General features: G+C 45.2%; 1 protein-coding gene across 1 annotated transcript; it reads right to left on the bottom strand.

Moving 5' to 3' along the window:
• Nucleotides 1-4,318: 4,318 nt before the first annotated feature.
• Nucleotides 4,319-21,021, bottom strand: LOC311148348 (protein TASOR-like). Its single transcript, XM_084185287.1, has 20 exons — nt 20,629-21,021; nt 16,052-16,197; nt 15,646-15,738; nt 15,362-15,434; nt 14,759-14,850; nt 14,273-14,567; nt 13,917-14,022; nt 13,676-13,779; nt 13,061-13,170; nt 12,468-12,540; nt 12,285-12,359; nt 11,361-12,131; nt 10,657-10,961; nt 9,201-10,532; nt 8,324-8,446; nt 7,758-7,917; nt 7,188-7,296; nt 6,687-6,865; nt 6,383-6,517; nt 4,319-6,181 (listed from the first exon to the last, which is right to left on the bottom strand). Exons 1-20 carry the CDS (start codon nt 20,936-20,938, stop codon nt 4,770-4,772), a joined length of 6,003 nt encoding a protein of 2,000 aa, XP_084041413.1. The 5' UTR covers nt 20,939-21,021; the 3' UTR covers nt 4,319-4,769.
• Nucleotides 21,022-25,409: the final 4,388 nt, after the last annotated feature.

Below are 25,409 nucleotides of genomic sequence, written 5' to 3'. Positions count from 1 at the left end.
ACCGCATCTCACAAAGACACAGCGGTTTGAACCAAAAATCTCAAATTTGGACTCCAGACCAAAGGACACATTTCCACCGGTCTAATGTCCATTGCTCGTGTTTCTTGGCCCAAGCAGGTCTCTTCTTTTTATTGGTGTCCTTTAGAAGTGGTTTCTTTGCAGCAATTCGACCATGAAGGCCTGATTCACACACTGTGGCAGTCCTCATGAGAGCCAGTTTCATCATAGCGCTTGATGGTTTTTGCAACTGCACTTATGGTCTGCAACCAAACGTTTTAAGGTGCATGCCACCACATACTGTGCTGGAGTGTGTGATCCATTTTGGTTTGCCTAATTCTGTACTGCTAAGAAACAATTTACAAATAAATCCCTCCCCCAACACCAAAACCCCCCAACCCCATCCAACATCTTCAAACTTCCCTCTATCATGCTGAGACAATCCATCCTTAGGATTATTCTACATTGAAAAAATAAAGTAGATAGTAACATCTGTTACCCTTAATAACTCTGTTTGCCATATCCACAATAATCTTCAACCTGCCGTTTCTGCTTTCTACAATAAAAGTTGTGTTGATAACCTTTCCAATGAAAGCTATGAAGCCAATTTTATTTACAATCAGTGTCCTTTGACACAGCACATTTATGGGAGCAGGATTTCTGAACAGGCCTCGAAACCACGTCAGGACTAATAGAAGCACCACTTACTACGGAAGCAGCCATAGTAGCACCATCAATAGTACACTGCTCAAACAAATAAAGGAAACACTTAAACAACACAATGTAACTCCAAGTCAATCACACTTCTGTGAAATCAAACTGTCCACTAAGGAAGCAACACTGATTGACAATACATTTCACATGCTGTTGTGCAAATGGAATAGACAACAGGTGGAAATTATAGGCAATTAGCAAGACACCCCCAATAAAGAAGTGGTTCTGCAGGTGGTGACCACAGACCACTTCTCAGTTCCTATGCTTCCTGGGTGATGTTTTGGTCACTTTTGAATGCTGGCGGTGCTTTCACTCTAGTGGTAGCATGAGACGGAGTCTACAACCCACACAAGTGGCTCAGGTAGTGCAGCTCATCCAGGATGGCACATCAATGCGAGCTGTGGCAAGAAGGTTTGCTGTGTCTGTCAGCGTAGTGTCCAGAGCATGGAGGCGCTACCAGGAGACAGGCCAGTACATCAGGAGACGTGGAGGAGGCCGTAGGAGGGCAACAACCCAGCAGCAGGACCGCTACCTCCGCCTTTGTGCAAGGAGGAGCAGGAGGAGCACTGCCAGAGCCCTGGAAAATGACCTCCAGCAGGCCACAAATGTGCATGTGTCTGCTCAAACGGTCAGAAACAGACTCCATGAGGGTGGTATGAGGGCCCGACGTCCACAGGTGGGAGTTGTGCTTACAGCCCAACACCGTGCAGGACGTTTGGCATTTGCCAGAGAACACCAAGATCGGCAAATTCGCCACTGGCGCACTGTGCTCTTCACAGATGAAAGCAGGTTCACACAGAGCACATGTGACAGACGTGACAGAGTCTGGAGACGCCGTGGAGAACGTTCTGCTGCCTGCAACATCCTCCAGCATGACCGGTTTGGCGGTGGGTCAGTCATGGTGTGGGGTGGCATTTCTTTGGGGGGCCGCACAGCCCTCCATGTGCTCGCCAGAGGTAGCCTGACTGCCATTAGGTACCGAGATGAGATCCTCAGACCCCTTCAGAGACCATATGCTGGTGTGGTTGGCCCTGGGTTCCTCCTAATGCAAGACAATGCTAGACCTCATGTGGCTGGAGTGTGTCAGCAGTTCCTGCAAGAGGAAGGCATTGATGCTATGGACTGGCCCCCTGTTCCCCAGACCTGAATCCAATTGAGCACATCTGGGACATCATGTCTCGCTCCATCCACCAACGCCACGTTGCACCACAGACTGTCCAGGAGTTGGCTGATGCTTTAGTCCAGGTCTGGGAGGAGATCCCTCAGGAGCATGCCCAGGCGTTGTAGGGAGGTCATACGGGCACGTGGAGGCCACACACACTACTGAGTCTCATTTTGACTTGTTTTAAGGACATTACATCAAAGTTGGATCAGCCTGTAGTGTAGTTTTCCACTTTACTTTTGAGGGTGACTCCAAATCCAGACCTCCATGGGTTGATAAATTTGATTTCCATTGATAATTTTTGTGTGATTTTGTTGTCAGCACATTCAACTATGTAAAGAAAAAACTATTTAATAAGATTATTTCATTCAGATCTAGGATGTGTTGTTTAAGTGTTCCCTTTCTTTTTTTGAGCAGTGTAGTTCCACCAATATGTCTCTGGGTCTCTCTAGACTCTTTCTGCACCTGGCAGACACTCTTTCTACAACACCTTGCTACGAAAATAGCTCGCAACTTAGTTTCAACGTTTCAGCACGAAATCTACAGTGCCTTCAGAAAGTATTCATACCCCTTGACTTATTCAACATTTTGTTGTGTTATAGCCTGAATTCAAAATTATTATTATTTTTAAATATCTCACCACATCTACACACAAAAAAATATTTGACATTATGTGGTGTTGTTAGGCCAGTGACACAAAAATGCAGGCTGTAACAACAAAATGACTACTGTCAGTCAGAAAAAGTGGGACACTTCTTTCATTTCCATTTACTGTAACCTCTTCAGACATCTATCAAACATATTAGCCCAACACATGATACATTTCTGAAATCCTCAGATGTTTTCTAATCACACAAAATTGAATTGTCATTGGGGTACAATCAGGACTATAATAACGGTGTCCCAGTTTATCTGACCTGCTGTCCCAGTCCACCAAATGCAAACTGTAAATATGATTTTGACTCAGTATACACAATTAATGGGTGTGTTATGCCTCCTGTGAATATATCAACATCTGGAGTATTTCAGAAATGTATCATGTGTTGGGCTAATATGTTGGATAGATGTCTGAAGAGGTTACAGTAAATGGAAATGAAAGAAGTGTCCCACTTTGAAGTCCACAAACAAATGGAAAAGGTGAGAGGAAAGCGCATAGATGAGAGAAGGAACACAACTGCTTTGCTTTGAAAGTGAACTGTGTTTACGCGTGATCAGGGGTGTATTCATTCCACTGATTCTGTTGAAAAACATTTATTAAACGGAAGCAAGCAGAACAAAATGGGAATAAACATACTTGAATTTGCCCAATAGAAACTCTTGTTTGTAACTGTTGGACTAATGATTACACCCTAGATCAGCTAGATGCAAACAAGAGTGTGCAAGGCGGTATTGAATGTGTCACTGTCTGTCACCTCAAATGTTTATCTCGACCTACGTTGTAAACTTTCATTCATAGGCTAGGTTGTAGCAACCTCATGATGGGTATAGGGAAAATTAGAGTACCATGTAGTAGCCTAAACTTATCGACGTTACATTGAACTAGGTGAATGGAATATGAATGACAGTCATCCAATTAATTGTAATAGAAATAAGGCGATGGTCATGAAGAAAAACAAAATCGTCCTCCCTCATCTTAAACAGCACCGACACTGGTGGGAGGGCATACAGGCTGTAGCAAATGTATTAATGTGCAACTTGCTTAAATGGATGTATTTTTCTGGGGGGTGTGACGTCATTACGTCCAACTGTTTTTATCAACACAAGACAGTTCAATGGAAACGCACCGTAGCAGGCAATTGTCACATATTTTCTACGCGAACGTTCTAAATGTCAACAGCAAATGACAGGCTATTTCACTTTCTCTGATATTACAGTTAAAAAAAAAGACCCCTAGTGCCGACCTAAGCTATGTTGTATGCAGGATTTTGGTCAAGCCCAGCACTAACACAATTTACACAATATCATGGTATTGATGAATTTGGTGTGTTAGTCCTGAACTGGAGCAAAAACTCAACTGTTTTTGGACTATGCTCTACTTTATCCTCTCCTATGACATGGCTCTCAACCTTATCAAAGTCCCATTTATTGTGATGGGCCTACTATTGCCATACTTCTGATCCCGATGGTTGCTAGACTCCTTATTAGACCAATAATAGATGTCATTCAGATTAGAGGTTCTTAGCACTACATACCAAATGGTTAGTATAGATTTGTAGCTCCCATCAATCGTTCCCATTAGTTAGAAGCTTATAACGCCTCCATGACAGACTAACCCTCATCTGTCCAAAAAGCTGCCAGGACTATCAGCTCATCATGACCCTAAGGGTTGGATCTGAAGGTGTGAAGAAACAAAAACAGAACTCAATAACAGGTGGTGACAGCTGTGGTACATGCTTTTAGATTTCTAGTCATCATGATTATGCTAATAGTCATCAAAGCGGCATATGATTTGAAACATGTTTATTTTAATAGATATTTTTCTTTGAACAACCAAGGATGTAAAAAAGAAAACCAACAGCGAAAAGTGAGTGCCTTTCACTTAAGTTTTTTTCTTTAAAAAAATAGCCTGCCCTTTTCCCCTTGTTCACAAACCGTTCTAAAACCGAAAACAAACCAAAAAATAAAACAAAACCAAAAAGTGTGGAAGGCCATTACAGTTCTTGGCAATTATAAATATAGTGGTTGGAACAGGGGTCTGAAACGGCTCACATGTAAAGAGCATACGTTTATACACGACAGTAATGACACTCGGCACTGCCTGTATCAAGTTTATTTGTAAAAAAACACGATCCTTTTGTCCAGTATCAATTCAATGTGTTTATGACAAGTAAATATGTACATTCAGCTCTACCAGTGTGGCGTGTCCATTACCCCCTCTTTAATTATGATTGTCTGTTCAGGGGGAGTAGTTGTGTGAGTATTTGTAATCTGAGTAGTAATCTTGTCCCCCTGGCCTGGGCCAGGGGCCTCCCGGTGGGGCTCCTCTACCTCGGTACCCCCCTAACGACCCGGGACCCATGCCCATGGGACCAATGCTCCCGCGTCCCATACCCCCATCCATCTGTCCAGGCATGGCACCTATACAGCCGTAGCCACCATCGCTGAGTGGATGGACATTGGCCGCGCCGCCTCGACTACCTCCAGTCCCTTCATGGATGGGCAGCATGGGCCTAGCTATTGAGCACCGCCGGTGGCTAGAGGCAATAGCCATGCCCGCTCCAAGGCTTTCTACACTGTTCACTGGAGTCCGGCCCCCCTGACTTCCAGGGGTACTGCCACCAGAAGTGCCTGTCCTCTCCCTCTCCCCGCTTTGGGTGAGACCGCTGTGGGAGACAGAGCCAGGCGTGGTCCCTCCCTGGCTGTTAGGGGTTCCTTCTCCTAACCCCCATAGGCTCTCCCCGGGCCCACCGTGTGTCCTGTCCCCCTGCTGGTTGGGGGTCCCATTAGCGCTGGAGCTGACCCCTTCCGGGTAGCCGAGCTGGGCCATTTCACTCTGAGAATATCCCAGGCCTAAGGAGGCTGTGGAGGCCACAGTAGGGTCTGAGTATGTAAGTGCAGTGGATGGAGAAGAGGAAGAGGCCTCTATGGCTGTGCTTGGCAGAGTGCTAGTGCTGCTGGCTATAGAGAAGGATGCTCCAACACCAACCCCTACTGCTCCAGTATCAGAGCCAGGCAGGCTAAACGACTGAGTCCCACCCAACATGAGATGTGGAGGAGGGAGAGGCTGGGGGATGTCTGGTAGGGTGAGGGGGACCTGGCTGGTCAGAGGCCCTGTGGTGAGAGTGGAGCCTGGGGCTGTAGTAGGTACTGTGGCTGGGTGTCTGTAGTCCTGTTCTTGGGTGCTGCTGCAGGGCGAGGCGGGGTAGGCCGGGGAGGCCGCATAGCCGGAGGAGCCAGAGTAGGATACCCACTGGGTGGAGGGACACAGGAAGCTCTGGTGGGGGTTGACAGCAAACCCTCCTGGCGAAGTGCTGCCTATGTCCGCCAAGCCTGCCCTCCCAACCTGGTTAGAGGCTTTGAACTGGGAGATGGCTGATTTGAGAGCAGCGAAGTCGGACAGGTTGGGGGTGCCGCTGGAGTAGGAGAGGGAGGAGGGTGTGTGTCGGCCGGGGGTGTTGAGCTGGTCGGGAAGAGGGGGGCGGAAATTGTCTGACTCGGGTAAGGGGGGCTGCTGGGTCGGGTCCCCCATGCCCCCTCCTGCTCCCCCGTCCTGGCTTTGGGCAGGGGGCTCGGCGATAACCTGGTTGTGGGTGTCATCATCAGAGTCCAGCGACATATCTTCCTCTTCTACACACTCGTCATGCACTACTGAGAGAGGAGTAGAGGGGGAGAAAAAGTGAGAGGAGAGGGGAGACAAGGGGAAGAGAAAGAAAGGGGAAAAGGTTATAGATACATTCAAGTAAAACATTTCACATTTGGCCAAAAAAAATAAATATTTTGGACACAATTATCTTGCCATTACAAATAATTATGCATTTTAATTGTTAAGTCGTTGTTCATGATACCCACCAGTAGAGGGCGGTGTGGGCAGCTCGTTCTGATCGCTGGAGCCAATCAGGCTGTGGAAACTTGTCATGATGTCATCGATGTTGGCGATCACTATGCCGTTCCTGGAGTACTGCAGGAACATCTCAAACCGTCTCTCTGGAGGGGCAAACAACAAAAGAAGGGTGCTCAATTGAAAAAGTAAATATTCTGGTTTACAAACAAAAAAACTGAAAAATGCCTTCCAGAGAGATGGAATGATAGTCTCAAAGCACAGTGAGTGAGGAGGAAGAGGATGATAATGGTGTGAAAACGATGATGGTGGTACCTGTGAGGAAGATGATATGGCGGTGCTGGGTGTGGTTAGCCTGGAGCTTGACCAGGCAGTCTAGATCAGGGGCCTGACGTGATTGGGCGTCACACTCGTGGTAAGGCAGGAACTCCACCAGGTGCTTCTTCTGATAGGCTGTCAGCAGGTTCAGAAGAGCCATGGCATCACTGTTTAACCTATGAGAGGAGGGAGGGGGTGGGGATGTCTGTTAATAAAACAGTCTGAACACATAAGACAAAAAAAACCCACAAAGGTATTGATGAGAGCATGATATCATGTCCTATGTTTACATTGAGACTAGAATGTCTGTTTTTGTATTTTTGCCTTGTAAAACAGTCACCACTACTCCTACTACTTTCAACCTCCCAGAGACGTTCCCTATTGGTTGATAGACTTCCTTGCCAGTCTTTGTATGGGATGGACATTGTTACTGAATGGCTTGACAGAGGTCTATGTAGATGGCCATGCTGAATGGTAATAGTGGAGGTAATTACTGACCTGCCCAGCTCTTTGAGTTTCTTCTGGGACTTACAGTGGATCTTCCAATGCCAGGGGTTCTCTGGAGAGCTCTGCTCCTCTAGGAACCCCAGGAATGCCTGCAACCGGTCTGCACAGGAAACACAATAATACACAACATATTACTGATCTGTACAGGAAACACATTAACACACAACACTTTATACTTGTACTGATCCCCCACATAAATGACCTGTCGTCATGAGAGTTCAGTATTTTCCCTTTCCATAAATGTATGACAAAAACCACATGGCTTATGCCATTCTGCTCTGTAGTCAATCTATGAGCACTTTACTAACCTTAAATGTAATTACAGCTGCATGGTACATAAAGCAACGTTGGAATTCTAATGAAAATAAAACTGGCCAAATACTGTTTCTAATGAGTATATAGTGTAGCTGCATGTTATTACAACATTTCCCCTGTAATGATGGCATTTATCCAGCTTCATAGAAAGGAACGGTGACTGAAAACCCAAGATATTCACACGTGGATCCCACGCATCACAATGACTGTTGAGGAGAGTTGCGGAGACTAATTTAGGCGGCTCACCGTGCGTTATGAAGTCTGGGTTGAGGACAAACTCGTCAGATACGATGAATCCTCCGGAGACGAAGAGCTCGTTGTAGGTGTGGTTCTTCACATCGTCCAGACTGTCCACTCCAGCAAAGCTCACCATAGACAGCTTCTTCAACGACACCAGGGCTGGGATCTGACAGGGGGAATGGTTCAGAATAAATCATTAAATAAGACACACATACATACAGCTTTAAATTCATCCTCAACACTTAACATTGACATTTGACATTTGTGTGAGACAGAGGTGATGACCATGGCTAGACAAGTTGCCGCGAGGATCATGTCTTCCAGCTCTGTCTACATATTCAATTAATTACAATATGTTTCTCTGTGCTGCATCCATGTTTTCGGTTGGATTTAAAATCAAGTCCACAGGTCCAATTAGAATTACATTATTTCAGATATTTTCTGGGGGGCTAACGAGAATTCTCTCTGGACAGACATTCTGTCTGGTGCCGTGGCGATGATGACTCATCCTAGGAACCAGCCAGTCAATCAGTAAGTCAGTCAGCGGGTCAGCCAGCCGATAATGATGTTACCTTGTTAACGTGGGCAGAGATGTCCTCGTTCTGAATGATGATGAGCAGCTTATCCAGACTGCTGTTTTTCTCCAGGAATGTCTGGGGGTTACACTCTGTGTTGCCCAGGCTCATCAAGTACTCCTGTCACAGTGAGAGAGACAGAAAGAGGGGGTTTAGAACCAGAGCAAAAGACATGGACACACATCACAAAACCAAATTGACATGGTGCAGATTGAGAGGTCATGAAGATAAGGGGACAAGTGAAAGAGTCGTGCAATATTGTAAACTGTTGTTTTTTATCACAGTAGTGTTCTGCAGTAAAACAAGGAGAATACAATGAAGTGGGACTCTCCTCGTCTTCCAGAGGACAAAGTTAGTTTAATGATGTTTGTAGATCAACAACATGAGGGAACTCTGAAAAGCAAGCCACTGAGTGACCCTTCACAGTGCAGATAATGACGCAGGTTGACATTTATTGGGACGAGTCTTGTCCTGGAGGCAGAAATTAGCAGTTTCCGCTAGATGGGCCAGCTGCAAAGTCAAAATTGGTTATATTGTAAAAATTCATGAAAACAAAAATTCACTTTTTGGTCTTAATATAAGGTTAGGGTTAGGCTTTAGGGTTAGCAGTGTGGTTACGGTTAGGTTTAAAACCTGAATCTATGACTGTAGCTGTGCCAGCAAGTAGCCACTCTGCAGAGCTGCCCCCAGAACAACATTCATGATGAAAAACACTCATCTGCGATATTTACAGAGGATAATTCAGCGCCTGTGACCGGGAAAGCTTGGATAAAGGTATTGGTGAAACGTTAGCTCAAATCATTGATGAGAAGGAGTTAATCTGTGGGCAAACATTGACAACATGGGTGCTAATCATAACCGAGGCCTACAGTACCTTGATCTCCACACAGATGTCACTCTCCTCCTCCTTATCTCCAGAGTGGATGTAGAACTTGACCGTGTTCTTCTGCACGTCCTTGAAGATCTCCACCAGGCTGCTGAACACCTCAGGCTTCAGCTGGCCTATCAGTAGTCCAGCGGCTGAGGCCGGGGTCAGAGGAGAGGGGGCTGTGAGAGGGGCTTGTTTAGGCCGGGTGGAGGTGCATTCTGGGGAGCCCATGGTGGCCTGGGAGGGGGAGTAGATCTCACACTCTGAGGCAGATGGCTCGAACTTCCTCTTCATGGAGGGCTTCTGTGCTGCGGAGGGGGTCTTGTGTGGCTGTTTGACCGTGCCCAGTTTGTGCCGGCTCTGGGAGGAAGAGGCGCTCTTATCCTGAGGGGGCTGTGCTTTGTTTTTGGGGACATGCTTGGGGGTGGGGGACGTGATGGGTGCAGGGGAGTGGACAAGGGCAGGTGGGGGTGGAAGGTGAGGGATGGGGGGAAGGGGAGGTATGGAAGTGAGGGAATGGGGTGGGGGAGGGAGAGAGAGAATAGGAGGGGGAGGGGTGGGGTGGATGTGATGAGGAGGGGGAGGGAGAGAGGGCATGGGAGGGGCGGGGGTGAGGCCATGTGGAGGGGGTGGCACAGCAGTGGGGGGAGCACAGAGGGTAGAACGAGCCCCAGGTGCTTTAGCAGAGTCAGTGTGGCGGGGTTTGGGCACCAGTCGGCCCATCCTCTCACACAGGGTGTTGACGTGGCCCTGGACAGGGACAGACACGACATAGGGTGCCACAAAGTCTGAGAAGGAGCTGTTGGGCTGCCAGGTGTGGCGCGGGGGCAGCCGTGGGGACAGCTGGGAGTTGTAGTAGATCCTCTGGGTCTCCATGAGGCCCTGGATGGAGTTGGAGAGGCAGTGGAGCTCCTGGCTAACGATGGTGTCCAGAGTGCTGGATGTCCTGGCTGGCCTCTCCACCCTGCTGTCCCTCTCTAGGGAGGTGCCCCTGGCTACCCCCTCACTTTCCAGGGAGGCTCCTCTAAGAACCTTGTCCCTTTCCAGAGGGGCTCCCCTCAGAGCCCTCTCCAAGGAAGCCCCCCTGGCTATGCTCTCTAGAGAGGCTTCCCTCGTAACAGTCTCCCGCTCAAGGGAGGCGCCACTCGGACCTCTCTCACACCCCCCCAGACCTCCCCTCTGCTCCAGGTGGCCGTCATTCAGAGCATCAAGGAAGGGGATAGGTTTGTCTGTGTGAGAGGCCAGCTCCAAGGTGAGTGGTGGGTTTTCTGAGGTGTGGGGTTGTTCTCCTGGAGAGCCGGGGCTGAAGGGACTGGCCAGACTGCTCACCATCTGCTCCTAAACAAACAACAACACCACCACCACTGTGGTTAGTCACAATACTCCATCACAACACCAGATTATTCATTCCATTCAAAATGTCTGAGTCCATACTTCATTTTTTCTCACACACACGTCTCACCTCCAGGTAGTCCTGTCGGGCCTGCTCCACTCGCCCTGCGTACGGCGCTCCAGCCAGGGGCTTCTCCGCGCTGGCCGTGCCCGTGGCGGGCTCCCCTTGGTCGGGCAGGTCGGCGGCGGCAGCACCCTGGGCCATGGCCTTGTTGAGGGTTGAGAGCAGGATCTTGAGCAGGCGCTGGGTCTCGTTGGACGAGGAGGCCTGGGAGGAGTTGCCCCTGTCCCTCAGGTTAGTGTCGTAGATCCCCATACTCTCCATTACTGCTGCCAGGTTGTAGTTCCCACCCTCCCCCTCCTCCCCCTGGGCTACTGGGAGGACAGACAGTGGGGTTAGGATGGATGTAGCCTTGCTTACCAGGCTTATAAGGTAGGCTTCTACAGTACACACACGGCAAGGTTAGAAAGGATATTATTGATTATATAGGCCTAGTTTTAAATGTTAAATCAGAACATGAAGTCAATATTTTCTCTTTGGTTGGCGTATGAATGTTAAAACACTACAATTATAACTTGCTCAGTCCCTACTCCCTCTCAAACGTATGTCTCCCTCCCACACTTGTTCTTTCCCTTATTCTTCCAGTCTTGCCCACACCGACACCAGCCTATCACTCTCTCCCACGCCAACTCACTCATTCATTCTCTCATACAACCTTTTGTTCCCTCCCACACCATCCCTCTCTCTCACACAAACACACGTCACAGTCTCACCTCTACTGGGCTCTCCGTTGCTGAAGTGGGCTCCCCGTAGGTATTTATACATGGCCCCTGATTCGTCCTCCTCTAGTTTCCTCTTCAGGCCGTGGGGGCCCTCCCAGCCCCCGTCGTCACCCCCCTCAGCCCTCTCCTTCCCCCCTGGCTCCTTCACCAGGGCCTTCTTATGCAGCTGGATCAGCTTCAGAAGCTGTTTCATCTTGTCCTTATCATACTCACTCTGGGCTAGCCTGGACCTTTGGGGTGGGGCCCCTGTCCCTGCTGCAGCCCCGTTAGAATGGGCCTGGGTAGGCCCCCCTCTCCTCCTACTGCTACTGCTCTCTGGAGGATGCCTCTCTGGTCTGTCCGACCCTCCTGAGCCCCCCCAGTCTGACACAGGGCTGTAGTCTGTGGTGGTGGGGGCCGGGGCAGGCGGGGGCTGGTTGATCCTGTCCATCATGTCCCTGGCCTTGACCATGGGGAGGACATAGGCAGAGGAGGGGCCATGCAGGTAGGAGCGTAGCAGGCCCTCCATGTTGGATTTGGGACGGGGCGCGGGGTGCATGTTACCCCTCTCGTCCAGGTTCTGTTGGTACTCTGGGACAAGGAAGGCCCGGCCGCTGTCCCTCCTGGTCAGGTAGTCTAGGGCCTGGCGCTCCACCCCGGTGCTGAGGTGCTTGTTGTCGGGGGCGGAGCGCATCTTGAGCAGGGCGTAGTGCAGGGCTGGGATGAAGGGTTCCATGGAGACCAGGAGGGGGAGCTGAGGATCGGATGACAGGGGCTCCTGCTCTGGGGGAAGGATGACAACCGGGACATGGTCAATGGAGGTAGTGGTTAAAAGTTCATGAGGTGCACATAAAAGGCTCTTACTAGAAATCACATATGTCAAGGAAAAAATAAGCTGCAACTGTGGTTTGAGGAAGGATCTTTTATAATACTTACTGTACTTAATGACTCCCCTGGACTCCTGAAAGACAAACAGTGCCTGCAGGCTCTTTTCAAATCGCCCCTGACGTTCTAGAATACACAAAACAACTTCCTCAGTAATAACCCACACAAACAACAACATGCGAGACTAGTGGAGAAATGAGAGGGGAGAACGAAAGAGAAATAGACAGGACGTACCCTTGGGATTGACCATCTGAGTAGATGACAGGAGGAAGAGAAAGCCTTTGTCAACTAAAGGCTTCACTAGCACCTACACAGGGGAGGCAAGGAGACATTAACATTCACTACATCTAAACAAACACTTTACATACATACACTGCAGCTGTGCAACACTATCCTTGACATAACGTTATGGCATTGGAATTCCCTGATTCTCATTAGCTCTACCGATTAAAAACATATGGGAAACAAATGACAGCCTTTCTAGGGAATTCAACAATTTAGCTGCTCTACATTTCAAACGTCATGGGGGACCAAATGGAAGACTGGGAGGGTGTAGTGTATGACACTGTGATCCACCCCCCGCATCCCCCTCCCCACTCCTTTTCTAGTCTTGATGTGTAATCGTTCAACTGTGACGTGATGTTTTTTCATCACTTGTGTAGTCCCCTGAACAGTCCCAAACCCTCTATACGTCAGTTGTTCTTTTTATGTCCTGTTAAGAATTTTTTGCTGATGCAAGGCACATTTATGCGAATTCTAAATATACAATTCAGTCTTCTCGATCTTCATTAAACATCTTCCAGAGGGACAGTCAGGGAGTGACTCACCATCCTCTCTCTCTCCAGTTTGTGTATGAGTCCTGATAAAGTGCTGCTGCTTGCCTTGCCCTTTGCATCCACCACCTCAAACAGGCTGCAGTACATCCCACACTTTAGCACTGAAACACAAATTTTTGCTCAGAACAAGGCCGACTCCATAGAAAAAATATACATAAAGAAAACACACCCACACAGTGATTTCAAGATTACATTGTTGTTAGTCAGATTCAGTGTTGTTGTTGCTGTAGTCATTCTATAGCAGGGGTGTCAAACAATGACTCAAACCAAATTGAAACTGTGCAGATATGATAATGGGCCATCGTTTCTTGACTGTGTCCAGCTCGCTAATAATCACCGAAATGAAAGCTAGACAATCAGGGAGCATCGAAAATTCCAAGAACGATGGACAGAGGACAATGTCTTTTAAATGTTGATGGCAAGGAAATATAACACATTTTCAGTGCGGCCTTTCTGGACCTCGTTGAAGACCAAATGAGGCCCCCGGGGCAAAATTTGTTTGACAACCCTGTTCTCTAGCATCTATGCCTATGTACTGCTGTCTTCGTCAGAGAATAGATGAGCCAGACTAGGAGTAAGGCTATAGAGGTGCGGAGTGTTTCTGACCTTCTCGTGTTCTGCTGTAGGTGTCCCAGGAAAACAGAACAGAGGGAATCCTCCTCTTCACCTGGTCCAGCTGCATCCCCATACTCATCTCCAACTTCTCCGCTCTGCAGATGGAACACACACCAGTTCATCTACTTATTAGATAACTCATACATGTTTATTAACTATGAATTACTACCATAGCCATGTTTTAGTTATAGAGATGAATACATGTGTATGGATAATAAAAAGGGGTACTCACAGTTTGAAAGGGAGGAAATGGCGTGTTGAGGAGCGCAGAGACACCTGGCACACCTCCTGTCCCTTATTCACCAGTGGCCCACTCCACACAGTGTAGCTACTCCACCCTAACAGGCAAATCAAACTTTATTTTAAGTGCATTCAAAACACTTTACATTTGCAATAGAAACAATGGCCCGAGTCACCAGTCACAGGTCAAATATGGACATAGTCGGCCAAACATACAAGCTAGCTATCAAACTAAATGCTACAAATCCTACTTCAACACAATACTTTTACCTCTACAATTACTAAATCCTTCAGTACAAACACACTAACGCAGAGAGATAATGTGAAAAGGCAGAAATGGGAGCGTACTTCTGCTTCCTCCTTCACAGACAGTGCTGTTGAACCTGTGTGCAGCCATAGGTGCAGCAGCGGACTCCTTGCCTTTGTACTGGAAGGACACCACAGCATATGGACACACATGCCTGGGCCGAGACTTGATCTCATCAAAAGCAAACTCATAGAAATACTGCTGCGTGAGCTCAAAGGCCCTGTACGACAGCAGGGAGGTGACCCGTGTGGCGTTCTTGGAGACGTGACAGTCAAACTTGGGCGTGGGGTCCAGGACACTCTTAGGCATGTTCTCAAAGATGCTCTTCAGCCGGCCCTGAGGGACAAACACACTTACTGGGTTACAGATGATTTAGACTGGTGTGGTATACAGGCTGGTATATGTTGGATGCACGCAACAACGCCAATGCTAGGCTGTAGCAATGTAAGCAACTATTTTCTAGGTATTCATAAGATACATATTGTTTCAGTTGTGTCCATAATGAGTGCGATAGGAGATGTATTTACCCTCATGACTTTAAATATGACAATGTCTCCACAGGTGCCTGCTTCAAACGGGTTCATTTGCAGCAAATCAGAGAATTTGGACAGATAAACACCTGAAATGACATAACAAAAGTAATGTCAAGCACAAACTAACAATTCATAGACAACTAACTTTTGGCAAATCTAATTCTATGTGTGGGCTAATATTTTATGACTGAGGTTTGAGGCAGCGTAGTTTATGTATTGTAATAAATATTTCCACCATACTCAGCTGTTGCTAGGCTATGTATTGTGTATCTTCTCATGTAGCTGTATCTGGTAGAAATGCTAAGCTGTCCATCAGTGGATAAAGCTGCCCTTACTGTGCTGAGGCATACAGCTTGTCCTCAATTACAGAGTCATTAAACATTAAACTTGATGTTCAGAAGGAGATCAATTTCGAACTGACATACACCAGGCCCAAAAACATCTAACAGTTAGACAAGTGCATTAGCGAGAAAAGCTATCCTTCCTGAGTCCAATCCTTAGAAGGTGAACAGCACAAAATTGGACATTTACAAACTCTCCCTAAAAACAATATAATGCATGACATTTGGTAGTAAGTGCACAGGCACACACACTCACCCATTGCTGAATTTCCTAGTGTAGTGATCCTTGAGTGTCCCACAGACAGACCCTTCTCACAAATCCACGGGAGCTGGAAAAAGCAATTCACAACTTGTAAGTCAAAAAAGAGAAAACACTGGTTTACAAAGGAAAACCAGGAGTCCAGCAGCAAAGCTCAGATTGTAGGCCTAATGCATAATCCAATGAGCTGGACTTCACTGTAGCAGCAACATCCGATCAGAGTAGTAGATCAACGAGCTGTACCACACCCCCTGGAGAGGCAGGCAGGCCCTCAGGCTCACCTTCGACTTGTCTGGGAACAGGAAGCAGTAGGACTCCACCAACTCTGGGTCTGTACGGCCCTCCTGCTTTAGCTCCCTCCTCTTCTCAATGAACTGGCACACACACGCAAAAAGATGGCATCATGAGAAAAGATGCAAGCAGAACAATATAAAGGGGACACTGGTTTTGTGGGTGGGTCAATGTCAATGAGGTATGAAGTGCGTATTTGTCGTTGGTCGTGCTAAACTATCAATTAGTGTTTTGGGCCAGTCTGGGGACAATATCAGCCGTGGGTAATGTGTTTTGTTTTGTTTGAACATTATGAAGTGGAGGAGCTGTTACTAAAGTGATAACAGATATTGATATTGACAACAGCCAGAGGCTGACTGATCAGCTGGGGGGGGGGGGGGTGCTTGTTGATGCTACCTCTTTTTCTAGAAGCTCATTGTGAATGAGCCTGGCCTTGCTGTAGGAAAATGTCCCTCTGGATGATGCATCCAGGTAGAAGGAGGACAGGATCTTCATAAGGCCCTCAAACTCCCGGGAGTCAGGGGGCAGAAACTGGTACAGGCCTACAGGGAAGAGAGAAACAGCAGATTAGTATCAGGGATGTGATTGGCACAACATAGAACAGGGATGACGTTGTTAATTTGTAAGCATTGTTACTTTTTAAGCACTCAATAGCCTACTTTCTGGGTATCTGGTCAGTTTAAACTGTCAAAAGGGATTAGTAAATGTGTTTAAGAGGGGGCAGACTTGGAAAAACGTGTTTCACACTGTAATTACAGTTCTTTACAGAATCCCCTTCACTCTTTTTTGGGAATAGCATTGTCCAATTCTATAAAAACAGCTTGCCCCTACATCTAAGCACTTTATGGAGATTTCAAGAGATTAGATAGGTATTAGCATTTCTGTTCTCCATCTTGCTTATACCTTTGAATCCTTTCATATCTACACAAGTGCCTAGAGGGTCAATCTGGAATTGGGCACATAAGGGTTGTGGAGGAGGTGTTGTGTGAGTAATGCTTGGAAGCTGTGCAGCATATCAGGATGAACTTCATTTCCCTACAATGACACACCACACACACTACATACGCCCACACACATAACACGCGCACACATGCATACAGACGCCACACACACTTTCACACTCACCACATACACGGCTGCTTCTGCTCCACATACACTCCATCCATCCCATTGCCTAGTTACTTTACTCCTACCTATATGTACATAAGTACCTCAATAACCTCGTACCCTTGCATATCGACTCAGTACTGGTACTCCCTGTATATAGCCATGTTATTTTTGCTCTTTGTTAGTCTTTGTGGTTTTACATTATTCCTTGTGTCACTATTTCTATTTTATCTTTAATTATTTGTTGGTAAAGGACTCGTAAGTAAGCATTTCGGTGTCTACACCTGTTGTTTACGAAGCATCTGTCAAATAACATTTGATTTGATGAGGGGTTTAATAAATTGCCAGGTATGGAAAATCGCATTGGGCAAATAATATCTTAATTGGGAACATATGAAATGGCATTTGGGATCCAGAGTTGGGGTCAATTCATTCCGTCCTATTCTAAAATTGAACGTCATTGCTATGAGGAATGTCCATGTCCAATGGACATTGAATTGACCACAAATGATAGACAACATATCAAAACATCAACATACATACCCCAACTATACAAGATGGTTAGTACACTAAAGAGCTTCACTTTCCCAAATGGTTGCCATTGAAAAGAGTGATAGGATGGGGCTGCACTGTAATGTGGACCACTACCAATTCCCTATCTTCATCAGGTCACCAAATGACCCTACCACCCTATATTCCATATTTATGCAAAAAGGGCAAAGTTCTCTCAATGTACTTTGTGCTCAATTATGATGATGCAATATTTTTCCAACAGAGCTGGCATCACACTAAGAAACTGGAACATCTAAAACGATTGGTTAATTGGCTATTTAAAGTCACATAATGCATGGGACATCATATCCGTCAACCAATACGCCAGATTCTAGAGCCAACATCAAATGAGACTTCATGTAGCCATATGCCCATGAGAGCAACTTGTATGATGGATTGTACTTTGCATGCAGGCTGTGCCATCATAATTCTGCATCTCCCCAACTACGAAACCAAACACATGCAACCTGTGAATATAGCGAGCACCATTGCATAGCTAGAAGGCTCTTTCCGATGACAATCCAAGTAGTGGGCCCATGACAAAACAGGCCTCCACTGCCCATGGTTGTGTCCATTGCATAGGAGTAATCTAAAGGCGTCCGCATGATTCCCAGCTGGAAAAATTCGGAGGAATTTGTGCATATATTATGATGACATTTTGTGACGTTTTTATTATTTTTGGACTTCGGTGAGGTTATGTCGGCTGTTCGGGCACTAGACATTTTTTCTGGAGGCAAGCCAAAGTTTACGCCACTTTGTCGGTGATTGGTCAACAGTAGGGATTCTTCAATAAAGTCCGTTGTCATTCATTGAGAGACGACTCGTTTTCATGCACATTTTTTCATTGAGAAATACTGCACCAAACATCTTAGTTAGATCTAAAATTGCGTGACTAAGATCTCCTTGGCAAACAGCTCAAAATTAATGACAGATTTCTTGAGATATCGTAGATTAATTCTGACTATTTTGGCTACGGCGTCTCAAAATTGACAAACAGTACTATTGACGTTTTTCAAACAAATGTATTTTAAGGGAGTACGCGAGCACACTCGTTCGGTTCGGCTAAGCGCCAGCCAAACTGAAGCATGCTGACGCCAAAAAAAGTTTATGTAAAAGCCAAGAACAGCACAGTAACCTATCTGAAGAATGAACTAGCCTAAATAGCTAGCTAATACCAAACCAGTTCTTGGCAGCTTCTTCGAGTGGCTACACTCCTGGATTACCAATGGGTTCACTATTTCGAGTGAGCACAGGAATAAAATTGGAGCCTGGCCTTGTCTTCCATAATCTGTATAAAATCTGTGAAGATAAGGGATGACGGCTGACTATCTTTGGAGCTTCATTGAAGGGCCATGGTAACCAGTCTAGATAGGTGTGGTGTTTGTGCAACCGAGTGGACTTTACTACTAGTCATTTTCCACCAAAAAGCCTTCAAAAATGGGTCCTCGGCTGAATACCATCGCAATTAATTTCACTCTCCACATGAGCCTCCATGTAGACCCCAGGAATATAGAGGCTTGATGGGCAGTTGCCTGATTAATCAGACTGTGATACATATTAAATTGGTATACAGCCTGAACCATAGGTGTGCAAAATCATGGAATTGTTCCTTACAAGCCAGAATGTTTACATGCTTTTGCATGTGCAGCTGAAGGTCCAACCACATTTTATTAAACATTTTGGCTTGTACGGAACATTTCCACCATTTTGCACTCCTATGTTTCAGACCGTATACAAATTCGATAGCGGAAGTGTTCAAAGATGGCGGCCTCCATGCACTTTGCACAAATTCCTTGTTTTGCTAAGTTCTCTGTTACTCTTTTGTATGGTCAATAGCAGAGTATACATGATCACAATTTTAGCTTCAAGACACTGGCAATTTGAAAATCTAAAAAGTAGATTGTGCTGATTTATTGGCACATTGAACCATATCGCACATCATAGTTTAAAAACTCAGTAGATAGAGCTAAAACAATGACATATCTGAATTCTGCCATCTTTATGCACGTTCGCCATTATGTATCAGTCGAGAGAGGCTATACGGACACGCCTGTTGCCCAAATTGATGACGTATGTGGCAAATTTGTTCCATCCCACTTGATTTTATTTAGAGTGGAATAGCAGCCTACATGATAAATGTTAGTAACCATCTGGATGTCACCGTGATACAGTTTACTGCCCAATGGGGAGAGGTTGCACCCGCTTGCCGGGCATTGCTGTCCTGCAGTAAGGAGTGGAAAGAAGCTAGATCAGGGATGGGCAACTCGTGATTTTTTTTTTTTATAAATTAGGAACTCAGTCGTGGTTTGATATTACTGTTGAGAGTTAGAATAGTAAAATACATAAGGTACAATTTCGAAATGTGGTTGTGCATCAGCAGTTCCTCTTATGTCAGTCACTCAATTGGCCCAGGTCAGCATTTTTTTTTTTTTTTAGATTGGTAAATTAGTCTAGCCAGCTCTCTAAACTTGTAGTAATAACGGTGGAATTCTGACCGTGGGGCCCCCATTGATTTTGTTAGTCACTCTTCCACCCTATGGCAAAATCTGTAGAATTGCTGGAAATTTGCTTTAAAACTGACAATTTTTCTCTCAGGCCAGGGTAACAGCTAAAGCACATTTATTTGAGTGATTTTCACCAAAAATGTACAACTACTAAAGTGACACTTTGCTTCTTGAAAGTCAAATATCTTGAAACCCTGACTGCTGATATGCAAAACATTGTGGGACAGTATCAACAATGGACTAATGTATTTTTTTATTTTTTAAGATAGTTTGAGTGGATTTTCGCTTTATCATCTATTTTTAATTGTATTTATTACAAATACTCTGACAAAACCTGAATGATTCTGAACACTCGCTTAAGTTTCTAGCCACAAGCATAATAAACTAGCTAGCTGGGGGAGGGCTCATTAGGAAGACTGACTGAACCGAATCCGTTCGTCCCCACTCAACTCTCGCTGCGCGACATTCGTCATCAATTTTGCCCACCAGGCGTGTCTGTATAGTCACTCCCTTTTCAGTCTGATTAATCAGGCAAGATGGGCAGCGTCTCTTCACGTGCTTCCCTCCTCTCGCCTGGGGCCGAAACTTACCTGCAATGATGACCGAAAGTAGGGGAACCGATATTACCTTGGCAAAGGCAATAACGAGTTTTGCGCGCAATAAAACTAGCTACCCTCTGCATATGGATCACATTTATCCATGTCAATAATCTAAATTCAGCCGGTAGGGAACGCGGGTTTGCAACATGCTGCACTTCAATTCTGAAACACAAGGCAGCCTCTGTTGGAAATAGTAGAGAAAGGGCACAACCTTTCCGTTCCTTGATCTTCCTCGGGATCTGAAAATTTCTTCTTGGCAACTGTTCAGCCGGTTTCTGGCCGGGTAACGGTGAATTATTGGAGCTTCTTGCGTCCGTCTGCCCGCTCCTCCGCCGCTCAGAGGCTTCTTGTTCGGGCATTATACCGTCTTCACATCCAGTCTGATCGCCATTTTGGTTGGATGTGGCCGAGATGGCGGCTGACAACGAATTTTTCTTGCTATCGCCGCTCTCGACGTCGAACTCGCCGGTCTTCAGACACTGTATGTCCGTTTTTCTCTCCACTTTGGAGTTCAGGGACATTTTTCGGGCACCGTGCGCGTCTTTCGCGGGCAATGTAGTTGGTTACTGCGCCGCTTCACTAACACACTCTCCTCCTCACCCTGTCTCCGCCATTGTGAATATGACGTATGCCTTCTTCTCCACCACTGCAAAGCGCTGGCGTCACTCTGTTTACGTTCAAGCAATGCCGCGCCTCCTACAGGCCCTTGAGTCAAATAACTTCCTTTGAGACAGCTACTGGCTGAACGTCTACCTTTGTGGACAATCGTAGGTCACCTGACTGTCTCATAACGGGACTCTGCATATGAGTATGACCAGGGGCGTCATGCACCCCACAAATCTGAGGGGGCGCAAAGTATGTGAGGATGGCCGGGGGTGGTCTGGAGGTGGGCAACAATGCCCCCCCCCCCCCATCTGTAAATTGGAGAATCGTGCATTTTATTTTTTCCTGTAATCTAGAGCCATAATCATTATGCTTAATTCTATGTCAAAAATGTATATTTTTCTGCATATCTAAGCATACCTCTTGAGCTGTCTGTCTGTATTTTATTTATGTTTTATTTTACCTTTATTTAACTAGGCAAGTCAGTTAAGAACACATTCTTATTTACAATGACGGCCTACACCGGCCAAACCCGGACGACGCTGGGCCAATTGTGTATTCCTGGCTGGTGTTTATTTTTGAGGGCATGATGCCTCTGAGTATGACTGTCTTTACTTATTTTCTACAGATAGTATGGTCCACTCAAAATAAATGTGCATACGTTTCCACTAAAGGATTATTATAGAAATCTTGACAATCATATCTTGTCAAATTAAACTGTTCCTGTATCTAAAGTTATGCTTTTATACCGTCTGCCACACGTGATAACTTAGTGGCATAAACAGGCATTTGTTTGAATCAGACGAATATCCATAAATAGTATAGGCCTAATAACTCCCTGACCTATCTGCTTTCAGTCTGACATTGGATATACAAAGAGTGGTGGTCTGAGTGGGAAAAGCTTATTGCATTTTGGCTGGCATCCAAAATGACATCTGACAAAGCCTACTATAAGAACAAAAATGGACAGTCATATTTTCTCAGATTTTATACAATGGTTCACCATCAGAGAACAGTAAAGCATGCACATCTTGTTATGCCTTGTCCAATGTCATATGATGTGCGCACAATGGGTGAAATTGATTTTAATGTTAGTAGATGAAAACTACTGAACCCAGTTCTAAAAGTTCCATTTAAATGTTTAGTGACAAAATACAATTATTGTAGATCGCGGATAAAAATAGGACATCCACAAAATCCCTTCATTTTTAATTCCTTACAAATTCAATAAATAAACATAGCATTTTAAGTTCCAAGTTCAATTTTATTTATCTAACCAGCTTAACACAGTTGGTTAAATCCCAGATGACTGACAGGGGGCGCTGTTTTGAAGCCCAAACGCAGCCATTTAGGTACTCCTCCATTGTAAAAAATAAATAAAAGAGAAAACGTTATAAAAAGCTATAAAAAAAATTGTTTTATTAATGTCTACATTAGTTTTGGCCAAGTATATTCTACTACAGACACCTTAATGTATACTTTTAAATGATATGTGAACTAAACATTAATACAAAAAAATAACATTCCTTGTTTTTTTGTACTAATGTTACTGTCCCCACTACAACAAATAAATGCTTCAATACTTGTAATTTTGTCCTTGAAACATTTAATAGAAATACTGTAGAATTCCATTCATTCCTGGAGGACTGCCAATATGGCAGTTGGTGGCTTCAAAGCCTCTCATTGGCCATTACATAGCATCAGCAATCCAGAGTTTATACACATCATTGGTTAGTACAGTGACCCACCATGATCTACCTATGAGCAACACACATTGTTCTGCCCATGACATAATATACCCATGCTTTCAGAGTAGGAAACAAAGGGAGAGAATATTGCTATTTTGTTCATCCTCTAGGAGTAGAGTAGGAACTAAAGAGACCAGTGGCGACCCATCATTCAGGGCAGGTGGGGCAGAACCCCACCTGTTTTGAGCCCCATTTGTTTAGCTTAAAAAAACAACAACATGTTTTACATGTTATTCTGGCATTAATTCGTGTCACATATCAGTTTGAAAACAATGTAAAAATATATATAAAAAAAAATACTTGAGTTAATAAAGCCACATATAAAAATGGTCTCTTTCTTGAGTAAGGCAGCTCCAAAATGCAGGTGTTTCAGCCTAACTCGGTGCTCTCTGTGGTGGAGGGGCAGACAGCAAAAGCAGAGAGCGTAGGCGTTGGTAATCTTCTCTAGTTGCACCTTGATTGGCTCAGTGTTCTGTCACTCATGGGGACACCACGTCACCGCAGAATCTACAAGAAAGGCTTGGCAGTTCAAGCCCCCTTGGGTGCTGCCATAGATTTACATTAGAAGTGCCCGTTCGAGAAGGCTCAAGGTCATTGGCCACTGATAAAATTACGTCAAATCACATATCTACCGTAGCTTTGATTGGACTGATCATGTCAACATCATACTTTCAAAATCTTACCTAACAAGCTAGCTAGCTAGACAAGCAGTCATCATCATGAATCACGTTGACAATCTACTGGCAAATTCTTTTCAATTGTTGTCATATGAAGAGAAATTATAGATAAAACGTATCGGTGCTCATCGGCCTTTGGAGATAAACATTACACAACAAGTTCGGAAAATTGCAAATTTAACAATGAGTGGGTTTGGAAGGAATCAGTGGCTAACTGCGAGCGTTGCAAAGCAATCACTATTTAGCTTCACCTGCCTGCTATTTGGTGGAGAGGGTGTGTGGTCCAAGTCTGGGTTTAAAGATTTAAAACATCTGTCTGAAAGTGTCTCTTTTCCAAGCTTAAAAGGATAAACATTCACATGCAGTACCATGGGCCAGAAAAGGTTGAATACATTGGCTATGCTGTCAATCCAGCATGACTTCATCCAGAGAATGCCAGACTTTGATGACAAAGTTTGCCCACAAGAAGGACCGCCGTGCCACCTTCCTGTTGAAGTAAGCACAGCACAACAACGTGAGTCCCAAAATATGTATTGTATGCTGCTGCATAAATGATGTAATATGCCAGGGAGATACGTATACTGTAGCTAAGAAAGTAATACTAAGTGTATGTTGTGTAGTGTAGTAGTAAGCTGTTAGTAGTCCATGTGTCCCACCCTAAGAATTGGGTCCCTCTCCTCAGAACAGTCTACTGTTCTGACTTGGTGGTGCCATGTAGCCTTTAGCCTGTTTAATAGAAATGTCATCATCGAATATTGTAAGAGCTTTCATTGTCTGCTTATATGCCCCGTTATTTATCCTACGGTTCTCACTAGGTGTGCAGGGAGAAGACTGTAAGAATGGCCCATGTTCTAAATTCTTTCGCTGTCCATTTCAAAAGTGCTGCACAAATAGGCATCTCGACTAAGTCTGTCTTAGCTCGCTCATTAATGTCTTGATCGAAATTACGGCTTGACTCTTATCCGCTCATTGTTCCCTTATGCCGTAGTTTGTACATCTCAATTGTTTTATTGCTTATATAGGTCTATCTCAATATCTTATTTATCATTTTAGGCGATGTTGGAATGATACATTTCATTGTTTTGCTTACTTTGTGTATTATATACTGAACAAAAAAAATATATATATATAGACTTACAGTTCATATAAGGAAATCAGTCAATTGAAGTCAATTCATTAGGCCCAAATCTATGGATTTCACATGACTAGGTAGGGGTGCAGCCATGGGTGGGCCTGGGAGGGAATAGGCCCACCCACCCACTGGGGAGCCAGGCCCAGCCAATCAGAATGAGTTTTTCCCCACAAAAGGGCTTTATTACAGACATAAATACTCCTCAGCACCCCCCCACCCCTCCCTCAGACAATCCCACAGGTGAAGAAGCCGGATGTGGAGGTCCTGGGCTGGCATGGTTACACGTGGTCTGCGGTTGTGAGGCCGGTTGGAAGTACTGCCTAATTCTCTAAAACGACCCTGGAGGCAGCTTATGGTAGAGAAATGAACATTCCCTCAAAACTTGAGACATCTGTGGCATTGTGTTGTGTGACAGAACTGCACAATTTAAAGTGGCCTTCTATTCTACAAGGTGCACCTGTGTAATGATCATGCTGTTTAATCAGGTTCTTGATAAGCAGCACCTGTCAGGTGGATGGATTATCTTGGCAAAGGAGAAATGCTCACTAACAGGGATATAAACAAATTTGTGCTAAAAATTTGAGATAAATACGCTTTTTGTGCATATGGAACATTTCTGGGATTTTTTATTTCAGCTCATGAAACATAGGACCAACTCTTTACATGTTGCATTTATATTTTTGTTCAGTGTAATTAGCTCGTACTTTTCTCTATGAGGAGTGGATACTATATATGTTGTTGGGTCTGTAACCATGTTTGCCAGTGACAGGCTCTTCCCATTAAAGTTTAGTAATAGACCCCATGTATTTCCAGTTGATATTGCGAGGGTTGT

This window comes from Coregonus lavaretus (genome assembly GCF_964263955.1).
Source record: "Coregonus lavaretus genome assembly, chromosome: 20".
Taxonomy (NCBI): Eukaryota; Metazoa; Chordata; class Actinopteri; order Salmoniformes; family Salmonidae; genus Coregonus; species Coregonus lavaretus.
Note: the sequence above shows the minus strand (reverse complement) of the source record. Positions and strands in the feature narration are given on the sequence as shown.